The sequence below is a fragment of the Thermobia domestica genome, chromosome 18, assembly GCF_964235325.1.
Source record: "Thermobia domestica chromosome 18, izTheDome1.hap1.1, whole genome shotgun sequence".
In the NCBI taxonomy this organism is placed as follows: Eukaryota; Metazoa; Arthropoda; class Insecta; order Zygentoma; family Lepismatidae; genus Thermobia; species Thermobia domestica.
Genome location: NC_137471.1, coordinates 166,584,249 through 166,600,107, shown reverse-complemented (window position 1 = coordinate 166,600,107; position 15,859 = coordinate 166,584,249). Strand labels below are relative to the sequence as shown.

Sequence of the window (15,859 nt, the reverse complement as noted above, 5' to 3'; positions counted from 1 at the left end):
TCGTAGCATGCCTTGTTCTGATCTTCAAATGGTCGCCACGTCTCCTACAGGACCCATTCAAGCGAGATATTTTACGTCTGAGGTATACTTGGGGTTGACGTTTCCAACGATTTATAACACATGCAGATCCCCGCGAACCACTTCATGTACTTTCCTAGTTAGAAACTTTATGTTGAAGCTTTGAACGGAACGAAGTGAATTTGAAATGATGGAAGCCGAATGAATTATTGACTTTGAATGAATGCTTGGTTTATAAATTTTTTTTTACTTGTAAATGTTTTTGTTTGTTATAATTAGTTGGCATTATATTTTTGAATTAGATAGTTTAAATAATAGTTCTTTGATAAATATTATTGTTATATATAAATATAAAGTACTTCTTATTTTTGGTTTATTGTTTAGTTTTGGAAAATTCACGTTTATTTGCCCACCAGAATGTTACCAGATATTTTGCTTTTAACTTTTTTTTTTTTTTTTTGCAAACAATAGATTAGATTACAGTTGCACATGTCCAGGTGAGCTATAAATTGCTGTGGGAAAGTTTATTTTCCAGTTCCCACAACCTTGGCCTCAGGTTATTTTTAATTTTGGATGCTTTGACTATTGTACGTAAATATTTTACACTAAAAATATTATTTTAATTGTTCATTTTGTTTTATGTTAAAAAAAATTAATAAACTGTTAAGTGATAAGTCATTATACAATATACTCCAATACTAAATATGGTTATGCTCTTGTATCACAGCCTTCGTGGTCCTCTTATGACTCAGAAGTACTCTGATATATTTCAGATCAAATTAAGAAAAAATCAAGGCAAAAATTTTCTACATAAATTTTACAAAATGACACAAAACGTTCGAGACGAGATGAGAAAATATTTCGAGAATCCACACCTAACAAAAATTCTACAAAAATTTAGGAGACTGGACGACGGAAGAAAACCTTATTTCTGATTTTCTCTTGTCACGTTAACAACATTAAAGTTGAGAGTGGATAATGCATTTGCATTACGTGTTTCCACTAGGCTAATGAAATTAATTCACAGTATAAATTTAAAATGTTGGATTTCAATAAGCGCCAATGCATAGCTGCAGCTTAAATGTACTTTAGTACATAAACTTACAATGAACGAAATGGATCAAATATCATAGCACCGTGTCGAATTTACTTGTTTGCTTTAAGTTCGAAAATTTATAGATAAATCAAAATTGGAGACGAATTAATAGTTTTTTTTTTTTAAAAAAAAAGTGGAAATTTGTGTTTAGAAGGAAGACTGCGTCACAGAGTTAACAAGGTAACTCAGAAGGGAGCCAATCATTAACATCGTGGCGATAGCTACGTTTTCAAGGCTGGCTTGGAGGGGTATTTCGTAGTACTCAAGTAAAGATTCCCAGTATTTTTGTCATACTCCTTTTCACCCCCAGGTTATTGAAAATGTTTTTCCGGGGAAAACCTTTTGAAATGATTAATGGTTACGAGTCGAGGGTTTCTGTGCGTTACAATGTTGCCGCCTTTGTGTTTGTCAACCGAAGAGAAGGGAGCACAGCAGAATACTCACGGCATGGTAAGAGGTAAAAACCTAAGCTTCGAAAAATAAATTCGTTTATTATTTTGTTCTCAGTGTAGCGGAGAACGTAATGAACACCTTTAAAACTTCTGTTCTACAAAATTCAACACAAGAATTATATCTAAATTAATTATAACAGTTAACAATCTAGGTATGCAATTAAAAGAGAACGGTCATTGGAAAAGAGAATTGTCGTTATCCATCATGACCAAATTGTGCATTTCCTCTGCAAAACACAATGAATATCTTATTGTATCTAATTAGGTGTCGGGAAAAGTGTTTTTTCCAGAGCTAGAGTCCTCCGAACGTGTGGAAACGCTACTTTCTAACATGCGTTATTTATAACATAAGAAATCCATGGAGTAGTGGTTCATATCAGTGTAAAGCAAGTTGCGCATACACTATGTGATTAAAAGTATCCGGACACCTGGCTGAAAATGACTCCAGCGTCCTCCATCGGTACTGCTGGAATTCAATATAGTGTTACCGCACCCTTAGCATTGATGACAGCTCCTACTCTCGCAGGCATACTTTCAATCAAGTGCTGGAAGGTTTCTTGGGGAATGGCAGCCCATTCTTCACGGAGTGCTGAACTGAGGAGAGCTATCGATGTAGGTCGGTGAGGCCTGGCACGAAGTCGGCGTTCCAAAACATCCCAAAGGTGTTCTATAGGAATCAAATCAGGACTCTGTGCAGGCAAGTCCATTACAGGGATGTTATGGTCGTGTAACCACTCCGCCACAGGCCGTGCAGTATGAACAGGTACTTGATCGTGTTGAAAGATGCAATCGCCATCCCCGAATTGCTCTTCAACAGTTGGAAGCAAGAAGGTGCGTTAAACATCAATGTAGGCCTGCGCTGTGAGAGTGCCACGCAAAACAACAAGGGGTGCAAGCCCCCTCCAAGAAAAACACGACAACACCATAACACCACCACCTCCGAATTTTACTATTGGCACTACACACACTGACAGATGAAGTTCACCGGGCATTCGCCATACCAACACCCTGCCATCGGATCGCCACATTGTGTAATGTGATTCGTCACTCCACACAAGGTTTTTCCACTGTTCAATCGTCCAATGTTTATGCCCCTTACACCAAGCGAGGCGTCGTTTGGCATTTACCTGCGTGATGTGTGTCTTATGAGCAGCCGCTCGACTACGAAATCCAAGTTTTCTCACCTAACGCCTAACTGTCATAGTACTTGAAGTGGATCCTGATGCAGTTTGGAATTCCTGAGTGATGGTCTGGATAGATGTATGCCTATTACACTTTACGACCTTCTTCAACTGTCAGCGGTCTCTGTCAGTCAACAGACGAAATCGGCATATACACTTTTGTGCTGTACGTATCCCTACACGTTTCCACTTCACTATCACATCAGACACAGTGGACCTAGGAATGTTTAGGAGTGTGGAAATCTCGTTTACAGACTTCTGACAGAAGTGACACCCAATCACCTGACCACGTTCGAAGTCCGTGAGTTCCGCGGAGCGCCCCATTCTGCTTTCTCACGATGTCTATTGACTACTGAGGTCGCTGATAATGAGTACCTGGCAGTAGGTGGTAATACAATGCACCTAATGTGAATAACGTATGTTTTTGGGGGTATCCGGATACTTTTGATCACATAGTGTATTCCATTCAAAGTTGCATATTTCAGCAATGTGTAATATGTGCGAAATGGATTTTCTTTGTGACATAATTCACAGAAATCCTCCCAATAGAACTATCAGACGCTCTGATTTGAAGGTGGGTGCAAAGTAAGCAAAAGGTAAGTCTTGATAACAACGAGGACAGAAAGCGTTCGCTTGAAGTCGGAAGTGTTAGAGAACACCCCGTAGACGTTTTTTTGGTGTTCGGAACAACGCATTCTGCAATGCATTATTTAACGCTTATACGTTAAAAAAAAAGTCATGGAACGATACATCGCAGTACGCGTTATTGTGAACATGCAAAGCCGTTTCCTAACACTTCCGACGTCTCGCTGACGCATTTCGTATTCACTGCTGTCAAGGTCTACTTTTGACCTTACGTAGAGAGTCTATTGCACACCCTGTAGTAGCAAAATCGGTTGGCCCAATGTTTGGAAAATGGTGGCAATGCGACATATCAACAGTGGCTCAACGTCAGGTTTGGTCGCTTTGGCAACCATTTCCCACCCATTTCCCAACCAACCGAAGGTTGGGCCTTCCCACCCACCAGTCTCCCTACCAGTCAACCAAACCTCGGCGTTGAGTAGTGTCTCACCATCCAAATGCTAACGTTTACCTAACCTAATCTAGCATAATTCTCTGACGTTCCCCAACGTGTCCTCGCGGTGGCTGGGGTAGGATGGTGATGAATTCGGTTTGGCACGTTTGACTTTTTATATGGTATACCTGAGATATTCTGATTATTTCGCTGAGTTAGGGTCTTTAAATATTCGATTAATTTTTGGTTGTACTTCGACCGTGCAGGAAAAGAAAAAAATGTAACAGCAATGTACAGGGCGCGAACCCTAGTTGCTCGGTTGGCGAGCAGGCATGCTTCCAACTTTTTAAAACTACTTATTACTAGGTTTTTACTTAATTTTCCTTGTTTTTCCAGTAACCTAGAACGACAAGGACACGAACACAAAAATATCGAGGACAGTTAAAATCCAAAAGCGTCTCCCACCAGGAATCGAACCCGTAACCTCTTACACCAATGGCGCACGTGTCAGCCGCTAGACCAGCGGGAAGGGCAATTCGGCCGCAATCACACACTTTACAAGTGTTGGATATGTTGTGCGTTGGATATGTTGTGTTGGATATTTGGATATGTTGTAAAAGATGTGCGATGTAAATCTTTATAAAAATGCTCACTGTACACTATGTATAGGAAAATGATTCAACACACACAAGACGAACTCCTCTTTTGTTTTCTAATTGGAAGACAGCAAGATGGTGGTGAAGAACTGCGCATGAATAGTTACGCACTCTACCAGCATCAAGTATGGTGTTGTCAACGACCATTACCCAACGATAGAACAAGATGGCCGAGTGATGGGAAGTGTTTTTTGTAGAGAGGTTCCTCGACATTTAGCCAACGCTAAAGTAGCGTATTTCTTGGTTGGGAAAATAACCAATTCTAGTATCGTTGTGCGAAGTTCGAGAGAATAGTTGGTTGGCTAACCATACATTTAAGCAACGTTGGGCCAACGTAAGTTTTTCCGCTATAGGGTCGCACCGACCATCACCCACCGTTTTGACCAAGTCTCATTCAATTCCCAAAAGTGGACCAAACAATCTTGCTACTAGAGACATGGCCCAATGCTGAAATATGGAATTTTCAATGGCATCTGTGTGACTTACTTTACGCTGATAGTAACCGCCATTCCATGATTTTCCATGTTTGAAATAATATGTATTGCAATGTAGCTTTTCCATGTTTCTAGACAGCTCTAGCTCTGCAAAAATACTTTTCCTCATATGTCCATATGAATTTTCTTTCTTATCTTGATGTCTGGAATCACCACTGGAACGTTGTCAGCATTAATTTGAAACATTCTATAAATATTACTTCCAGAAACGCACTAAGGACAATGGTACCCGGAACCAGAGGGCAGAAAATAGAACTTCGCTCTGCTCGATTCCCAAGACTGTAATCGAGTTTTTCCATTGGATATTCACAGTTCTGCCTAATGAGCGTGAGTAGCTATTTTCTTACATAGTGCAACGTAAATACAAAGTAATGTTGTTGCTATGTACATTCCAGAATGTCCGTATAAAAAGTTAAATTGCACAGTGTATTTTCTTTTGGTAAGTGTATGTAGTTTGTTCACTTGTCAGTATAATATTATTCAGTCGCTCTGTAGCTCGCTTTTAAATTAGCATTATTACACTTGTGTTCAAAAGAACAGCATAACTAGTCTTCGGCTCAGAGGCGATCTAGAAGAGAAAAACTGGGGACCCACCCAGAACCCAGACTATGGTAGATATATGATGAATATATTATAAATTCTCAAAAATATATAATAACTTAAATTATTTTCGTCACTTAAAATCTGGGGAGCCTCGGCCTCACGGTCCCGGCCTAGATCCGCCGATGCTTTAGCTACCTAGGGCTTCTCCCCCCAGATCCCTGCATTTACTCGGTCTACAAACTCTGATTTCATATTTCAGCCTTTGCTTCGATTTTAGCAAAAAGAGAATAAGTTTATGTCATTCTTCTTCGCGAAATTTTTTAAACATGTTTCCTGTTTGGAACACGCTTTTCAATCAAATTAAAGTGATCCATGGCAGCTGATGTGTTCAAAAATTTATTTTAAATAGCTCACCCGTTTCCCTCTTACGATGAGACTAACAATCTCCAAGTCATTTTTATATATTGAGAAAAAATATATAAATCTCTCGTCAAATAGAGTAACACAGACTATACATATTATACACAGATTATATATATATATATATATATATATATATATATATATATATATATATATATATATATATATATATATATATATTATATACACATATTATACACAGATTGTGTATATATATGCACAAACAATAGTAAAATGCAATGGTACTTCGTAATAAAAATCTGTATTGTAATAGGTTTACGTATAGCTCCATTCAGTTCAACTTCTCCCTCTTTCTACCTTCTTTCTGACTGTTACTTCCATTACAACACATATCATACAACCTTTTAATGCTCATAGTTTTGTAATCCCTAAATAAAATGAAAAGTTTTAATAATCCAATAATACCGTAATACATCTACCCAAACAGACAACTCAATAGCTAACAAACATTATCAAGCACACCAAAGACCAAGTTATGAAAGATAAAACAAATAATAACAATAAAAAAGAACTATCTAAAACTGTAATAAAATTTTCCAAACATTTATATAGAACAAGAGTACCATTATAACAACAAATAACACAATAAAATTATCCAACCCACATTTCCAGCATAAAAAGGCAATAAATAAATATAATGAACAAGACACCAATTATTAAAATACCTAAACTCATCAAAAGCCTTTGATTCTTTATATATAAACATAATCGTCTCAACACTACATTAAAAATTTCTAAATCATCCTTGTTCGTAAACTAATAAAACTAGTTGGTATAATCTAAATGTGTATTAAGCATTTCAATACTTGATTTTAGACCTAGTACAGCAATACGCTTGACAATAAAATTAGGCACACTAAATTCTTTCAATTTTTTTTTAGCACTTTTACTAATTCCTACCCTGGAATCAATAATCATCGGTATTACCTTGAATTTCTTGTTATCATTAATTTTTTCCTTTAAAACTTCATATTTAGTAATTTTCTCTAATAAAGCTGTCTCTTCCATATTGCCTTCTTCAAATCGAATAGTAACATCAAAGATATAGGTATGAGTTAGATTTTCAACTATAAGATCCGGTTTTAGTTTACCCTTACTGGTATCGAATTCTAACTCTTTGCCAGTTCTAAAGCCCTTAATCTGACAATGCTTCTCCGGGATATTAACCACTTGATTGTGTCTAAATACACGGTGACTAGGATGTTGAATACATTTTCCCAAAAATGGTCCATGGACTCAACCAGTTCCTTGCAAATCCTACATTCAACATTTAGATTTGGCTGAGCTCTAACCAGAGCTACCCTGACGCCATAAGTGTTAGTACGCATCTTCAGTGCGTCTATAAACCGGAAGAACCTCATTGTCAAAAAGGAAACAATTAGAGATAAGGCCATTATGAAAATATTGAATACCTTTCCCTTGACTTTGCTTTCCCTTCTATCTTTTAACTTTGACTTCATTTGATTCAACACTACTAAATTATATTGTAATGTTCCACGTGATGTAGTGTATAAACAATTCCACACGCCAGTGTTTACAAACACAACTACCTGGTTTGGCAAGAGGATTTCATGCCAGATAGATCCACAATCACTTGCAGACGACGGCTTCTAGCCCCTCCCACGGAGCAGCAGACGACCACGCAGCAGCAGCGCCACCGCTACCCAAGGAACCCTTTAAATTGGCTGGAGGACGGCAATTCTGTACCAGTTTTCTGGTGACCTTCCTACTGTTTGCCACGGAACATTAGGAGTAACCTAACTATAGGCCTCTAGTCTGTTACGGGACTACGCCTATCCTATCTCTTGGCTTAGCCTGCTACGGGGCTCTCTCTGGGAATCCTAACCACAGCCGCTTAGCCTCGGACTTGACTTTATTTTAGTGCATGCCTCATACCAAAACAGGAAAGAACACTTTTCCGGATGACGGTGCAAATAAGGATCAGAATTCGCGCCCTTCTTTCAATATACCACACCTCACTAAATATTCGGGACACGTAACGAAGGACCCCGATAGATTTTTTATGCTGTTTGATAATCTTGCGTTATTGCATTCTTGGAATGCTGAGAAAAAGAAAGTTCTATTACCGATGTATTTACAAGATATGGCCCTCGGTTTAGTATTACAGTTAAAAGTCAAGAATCAATTGGATTCACTTAATTACGAACAATTAGAAGCTAAATTTGTTGACTTGAGTAGACCTAAACTCCCGGCACATCGGGCTGAGTTTGAAATTTTTCAGGTCCAAGAGGGCGAAAATGAGTCAATTGATGCATATTTTCTAAGAAAATTGAGAGTTATACGACAAGTTCTGCCTCAGGCCACCGAAGAACAGAAAATAAATTATTTATCCTTAGGATTGAAGAAAAACGTTTTACAAAAGATAGCATTAGAAACATTCACAACAGTTCAAGATTTACGGACACACATAACCTGGAAAAGGCGCATGACCTAATGAAAAACGTGATTACGTAGAGTTACAACAGGTAATTTATTCGCTTTGCGATCACAATTCATAAGTTAGCAGTTTAAATTCATCGGCAGTCACTGGCGCTTCATTCCCAACACATCATCAACAATTAACTTATCTGTTATGTAATCCGCCATCTAATTGGAATCAATACCAACAATCTGCCCCAGTATTTCCTGTACCTTCAGCACCACTGCTACAGAGTGTATCACAAAATCAATTGCCTCCAAATCCTCCCCCCCAAGCTGGTAATCCGAATCCCCCTCCTGAACCCCATGTGCCTAGCACATCTGGTACTTCTAGCACAAATAAATCATTAGACTTTACTAAATTAGCTAATCAAATGGCCGAATTATCTCTTCTAGTAGTTCAAAATGCTATTAAAAATTCACAATTTAGACTCGGCGGCCGTAACAATTACAGGTCGAGAATTACAAGTAATGGCAGTCAAAACCAGCACAAAAATGGATAGAAAAACAATTCTAGAATAATAATAAAAATAATAGTAATCCTAGACCAGAAACAGTCACAGTTTGCGGCACATGCTATAAAAAAGGCCATTCTTCCAGCACATGTTATAAGAATAATAAGCAGGCCATCGCCTAGAGGGGTCCAAGGACAAATCTTCTCAAGAACATGTTCTGAGGGCCGAAAGCCAGAAAGTAAAAGAGCAACAAAACGTCGCAAATACTAGCCGTAATAAACAGTTAATGACATCGCTTTATACTGTGGCTCCAATATCCTATAGAAGAAAACATAAAGTTGTTAAATCAAGAACGTAAATTGTTAATTAATGTAACAATTAACAAAGAAAAATATCCCGTAATTATTGCTACAGGTAGCTCAACGGGCCTATAGCTCAAAAATTGGCTTCCTCCAAACACAAAATTGATTCCTTTTAGCACCAATCTACGAGGAATTGGGAATTCCGTCGTAAATTTACGTTATATAGCTTTAATTAAATTCAGGATTGGCTCAACAACTTTTTCTGACTATTTTCGAATTGTAGAGCACGAAGACTTTTTGCCTTTATTTAGAGAGGACATTCTAAATCGTTTACAGGCCAAGATTGATTTGCAAAATAATACATTATCAGTATACATGAAATAACGGCCACCGCCGTACCCAATTGAAGTTGACACTCAAGAAAAATTACCAGCAAGCGCAATTCATACTATAAACCAGCATAAATCGGCTGACGTATTTACTACTCGAAAGGTTACATTTTTTACGAGCCAGGTCGCATTTCTTTTTACTAAGAATTGGAAAATGGATAATGAGTATTTTATTATTTCTCCATTAGAGAATTCATTAGACAAGTACGGATTACAGACTTAGCCTACTAAGGTACATAAGAATAATTTCACTCTATTAATATCAAATCCAACTAATAGGTCAGTAACACTAGTAAAAACACACCAATTGCATATGTTGAAGAGAACGTTCAAGAACTAGATATACAGGGTGATTACCAAACAGACAACAAAATGATGAAACATTCTATAGAACTGAACAAGAAATTCAGAATAGGCTGGACGAGACCAAATCGCTTTTCGATATTAAGTTATTCAACATAAACCCAGATTTAACGAATGAAGAGAAGGAAGGTATACATAATTTACTTTTTAAATACAGGGGTGTCTTTTCTTATACACAAACTGATATAGGCTACTTTCGTGGTTATGTACACATGATAAGGATAGATAAAGGAGCCTCTTTCCATCAGAGGTCACCTCCCATTCCTTTGGCAGTAAGACCGCAAATTTATTTGCAAATTAAACAGCTTTTAGAAGCTAATATTATTTAAGAGACTAGTGATAGTTCCTTCTTGTCGCCACTTCTCATAGTTAGGAAACCAAGTACTTCAGAATTCCGCCTAGTTTTGAACCTAGAAGCTTGCAATAAGTTTACAAAATATTTGAGCATTCCATTCTAGTCCACAGAAGACATTTTGCATGTATTCAGAGGCAAATCTTGCATCTCGACTATCGATATCAAGTCCTATTTTCAGCTATTATTGCATCCTAAAAGTAAAAAATACAGGACTTTTAAACTTAATCATACTAGGAAGGCGTATAAACTCCAATGTTGCGTTATGGGGCACACCACTTCAGCAGCCGGGCTAAGTATAGCAGTACGCATACTTTAGAGAGTATAACTGCCTTTGCTGACGACCTTGTGATAGGAAGCAAAAATTGGACAGAGCAACTATCGGACTTGGAATTGCTCTTCAAAAGGCTAAGAAAACACGATTTTAGAGCAAGCCCGAATAAGACCCACCTATTATACTCGGAATTGGATCTCTTAGGATTCACAGTTAGTGGCAAGCAGATCAAAATTTTACCCAAAATTGCCAATAAAATACGAAATTTTAAGAAACCAACCTCTAAACGGACCTTGAAGAGTTTTGTAGGATTCTGCTCTTATTTGAGGGCGCATATCAAAGATTTTACGGAAAAGGTGGAACCATTTCAAATTCTTTTGGCAAGAATTCAAAATTTAAATGAACAACTGAGCATGACCAGTTATTTGAGAAACTTAAGATGGATATTATTTAGACCCCATCTTTGTTTCATTTCGATCCATCATTGGAAATCAGAGCGTATCCCGACGCATCCTCAACCTCAGCAGGCTTAATATTGACATGTTACAACACTAAAACTAATCAGAAACGTGTTGTTTCCTATTGTAGTCGTCGCTTTCCCAAGACCGAGAGAAAGGCCTCAACATGGCACAAGGAACTATATGCATTGATATATGTCCTTCGAAAATTTCGATATTTCTTACTGAATAGAAAATTTAAATTATTTATGGACACTAAATGTTCGGCTTTACTCAACACCCAGCCAGACAAAGTCGGAAAATTTACTCGCTATAAGATATTCTTAGCGGAAGACATTTTTAGTCGCTTAGAAGACAAGCAAGATATACAGCGAGACGAAAATCAAGAAGTTGATAACTTCTTGGACACAGAGGACGTTAAAGTCTGCTTCGCACTCATTGGAGCACACTTTTCAAATTGTCACGTACCCGCCAGGAAGGACAAACAAAAATCTTTTTCTTTGTTATCTCTAAGCATTAAAAACAGTTCAAGATATGGAAATGACTGAAAACGACGGAAACCAGTATGCAACCGAATAAAACCTGACCCCGCATTCTAACACCCAACCTTCAAATAAATGACTATTAAAGTGTTTTAGTAACTAGATAAAACGAAAAAACAAAGATAAAATTCCAAATAAAAAGGTGGGTGGGAGCAGCGGGGGCATCTCACACTCACTCTCACTCTCATCGCCGTTCTTCGCAGTTAATTTTCTCGACAAAGTGATTGAAGAGCTGACCTTCCTGGAGTATGGGACTGAAACCTGCAGTGTAAGTCATTTTCTCTCCTCTCTCTGATTTATGAGCTGTGGATTTGGGTAGCAAAGTCGGTATCCCGTGAGCGGATAACTTACTGTAACCTACTATACTATCTGTAGTACAATAGCCAATAAACCAGTTACTGTTCAAATTAAAATAATTCCTTTCAATAGACGAAATTAACAATTAAGCAATTTTCCTAATTGTCTCTCTAGAGCTTCGAATCCGATAATTTTAAAGGATCGAAACAAAATTGACCAGTTCATTAGGTTACCCAATTTAGCGGATAAACAAAGAAAGGACCCTTCATTTTCAGGCATCATCACGGTTTTGGAAAATAAAGAACCTAATAAATTGTCTACACTCCATGCGGCGAAATATTTTTCTCTTGAAAATGAACTGTTATATAGAATTCAGAAACTTTTATAATAAAAGCCGGTAGTGGGAGTCGATTCCGGACACTCTTTTTATTAACGCTCTACCTATACCTATTTGGAACAAAGTTTTACAATATGATCTTTCGATATCTAGTTTCTTTATAATCTTCAATTTTATTTAAATTTGATACCTTTACCATCTCAATCAAAAAGTTATCATTTCCCAGACATCTTAATGTATAAATGAACTTGACCTGGGCGAGCAATATAATATTGTGAATATTGGGAAACCCCTATTCCACCGTCTCTTTTCTTTCAATAGAATACACTGTCTACAGTTGGGTTTACTTAACATATCCATTAGTATTTTTTAAAAAAAAACTTTCTAAATGTCATCAACAGAGTTCGTTAAATGAAGGCTCGCTAAAACTCGCAATCCAGACGTATAAGAAACTTTGGGAGCAAATATGTCTTTAAAGAAAGTTTATCTACCACACTCAGTATTCTACCTAATTCGTCTAAATCATATTTGTTCTGTATACCATTACATAAAGTGTATTTGCAGCCAAGATACTCGAAAGCTTCATCTACTTCTAAATTCCTTATATAACTGTTGCCCAACTTAATGTTACAACCATAAATCATCCACGATTTTCTATGTGGCTTAATACCAAATGACAAAAATTTATCTACAGCAATTTTCTTATCAAGGTTGTCTAACAAATCACATACGACTGTAACATCTTAAGTTAAGCAATGTGTTCTCGGCATATGCGAGTAGAGGAATACGGACATTTGAAAACTAAACCCCATCTGCTTTATATCCAATTGCCTTATAACACTATCTAATACCAAATTGAAAACAGTGGAATAAGGTGGCCCACCTGACGAACACCGCGCTTAATCTGAATATTGACATTCAAATTACTAAATTAAGTTCGATTATTTTCATATAAATTAGCAACAGTGTTTACATAATTTACTGGTATTGCTCTATTTCTCAAGGCATCTATTATTGCTTGGTGTGGAGTTGTATCAAAAGCCTTGGAAATATCTAATAAACAACCATAAACTGGTTTAACAGTTTTTCCCAGCTTTAACACAGTATCCAACATGAAGCACTTAAGGGATTTCAAAATATACCCACCTTATTACAATTGTAACTCCAACTCTTTTTCTTCCTGCTTTTTCTCCTCTTGTAAAGGAAATATCAAAATTGCTTAAACACGCCTTTAATTATTTTAAATGAAAACTCTAAATATCAAACTTTGTGTCTCTAACCTTAAATGATTACGAGAAATGGTCATCCTGTTATGACAATGTCGAGAATGGACTGAATCAAGGAGATGCGTTGTCGCCATTATTATTCAACGTCGTCCTGCAGTGCACTATGAGGAAAATGAAAGATGGCAACCAGGGCCTAGAGCTGAATAGTATTCACCAAGTTATGGCGTATGCTGATGATGTAAATTTAATAGGGGATAATAGGAGAACAATAGAAAGAAATGCAGAGGTCTTATTAAACGCTTGCAAGAACATGGGTTTAGAAGTAAATGCAGAGAAAACTAAACAGGCTTATATGGAATTTCCTCGAGATCGCAATACTGCAAATTATTGATGTATTAAAATATCAAATAATATTTTCGATAAAGCGCGTACCTTTAATATCTAGGATTAATAATAACAGACCAAAACCATATTCACGAAGAAATTAAATGTCGACTAAAAACAGGGAATTCGTGTTATTATTCAGTTCATAATCCCTTGTCGCGAATTCTATCGAGGAATTTGAAGCTTAAAATATATAAAACGATAAGCATGCATGTTGTTCTGTATGGTTGCGAAACATGGCTCCTTACTCTGAGGCAAGAACGTAGACTGAAAGTATTTGAGAACATGATCCTAAAACGAATACATGGACCGAAGAGGAACGGGAATGGTGAATGGTTTAAACTTCATAACGAGGAACTACATAATCTATATCGTTTACCAAACAATGTTATGGTCAGCAAATCTAGGAGGCTCAAGTGGGCAGATCATGTAGCCAGAATGGAAAAAGTAGACACGCTTTCAAAGTTTTATCTGGAAATCCAATCGGAAAACGTCCATTAGGAAACCTAGACGCAGATGGAAGGACAATATTAAAATAAATCTCGCATAAATAGGAATATATAGCAAAACTGGTCCAGTTGACTAAGGATACAAGTCAATGGAGAGCTTTTGTGAACGCGGCATTTAACCTCCTTGTTCCATAGGCCATATATATATATATATATATATATATATATGTATATATATATATATGTATATATATATATATATATATATATATATATATATATATATATATATATATATATATATATAGGACGTGTAAAAAATATCAATTGGTTGCTAGACAATGAAACTAGGCTTGTGTCGTTTGGTAGAAATTTGTCTGCTTAGTTGTTATGGGTGTGTGAATAGATTAAAGCATTTAGAACACAAGGGAATCAAGTCTCAAGCCCACTTCCAAAGTTGTAAAACATTATAAAAGCTATTTAGGCCTATAATACTCGAACATGAATCATTTACGTTCTGAAAGACCTGAAATAAGAAATACGTCCAAAATGATCAGAAAGTGGAATTAACTCCCTTGTGCACTGTACACGTCATATTATTAAAATTCTGACCATTTGTAACTCTATTCATGACATTAGGTTATTATATTAAACATATTTGAGCTCTATTTTTTGAGTAGATTGATTAATTCTAGCAAATTATAAAGCAATAACATAAAAAAGTGAAAAGGAAGTAAGTACATGGCTATGCTGTTCATTAATGTACGTAGACCAGTAAATAAGTGATATACTACTAAGCCAAGAGAAACAGTAATCAGTAAATGAAAACTATTTTGAGATGTCTGTCAATAATTAAATTCAGGGAGGTATTTTAAAACATGACCTTTTAAACTTATTTTCTATTTCCATTCCCAGTGGAAATGCTCAGTTGCAATAGCGTGGACATTGAATCTGCAAACAGAATGATGTTGAGGCACACTCGCAGACAAGGTTAGGTAAGGCATTTAATCAATAAAGATAATTTTGTAAGTAAGTTATCCATTAGTATTATAAATGTAATGCAGCTATTGTTAAATTTTGTTGTTATACTTGAAAACTTCTCGCATGTTATCCAGAATAATATGTTGCATTCTTGTGCCTCATACATCCTACATATTAAGAGCATGGTAAGAGTTAGAAAATACAGAGTTATCTAGGATAGGAAAATGCAGAATTTCACACACATACCGAAACACTGTTAGTTTGGAACTGGGAATAGACTTACATGATTATCGTGACAGTGTATATTTTTTTTGCTGCGGACAACACACATTTCAGTAGGCATGAAATGAGGGTTTAACGCAAATTTCTGTGAGATGGTAGACAGGTTGTAGGTTGGGAGAGAGTTATCGTTTCAGACACTGATCTACCTTGGTCATTTTGCTGCTGGGCTATCGTGGCTTCCCATAGTCTCCAGTAATCGAGATAGTTGTTGCTCGTTGATTGGGTATAAGCGTTTCTGTCAAAAGACGGGACAATCGTTCCAGAGTCTCAAGTTTTACTCTCAAAGAACTCATTCAAATCTTTCGGGACCTGCAACTCTCCACAATACTTACAGATATCAAGAAAAAGAAGCCAGAATTACTCCGGGCTAAAGATACTTTTAGTAAAGTTACCATTATCATTGAAGTATTAGCTGTCTTTATATAAATCA

The 15,859-nt window shown here is 36.7% G+C and overlaps 1 protein-coding gene across 1 annotated transcript in view; it reads left to right on the top strand.

Annotated features, from left to right (window-relative positions):
* The window catches only part of LOC145675711 (uncharacterized), a 45,489-nt gene that overhangs the window by 11,622 nt on the left and 18,008 nt on the right, over positions 1-15,859 (top strand). The window contains exons 3-4 of the mRNA XM_081746326.1: positions 5,119-5,239; positions 15,082-15,161. Coding sequence (XP_081602452.1) covers positions 5,119-5,239; positions 15,082-15,161 — 201 coding nt within the window. The remainder of the gene's footprint in view (positions 1-5,118; positions 5,240-15,081; positions 15,162-15,859) is intronic.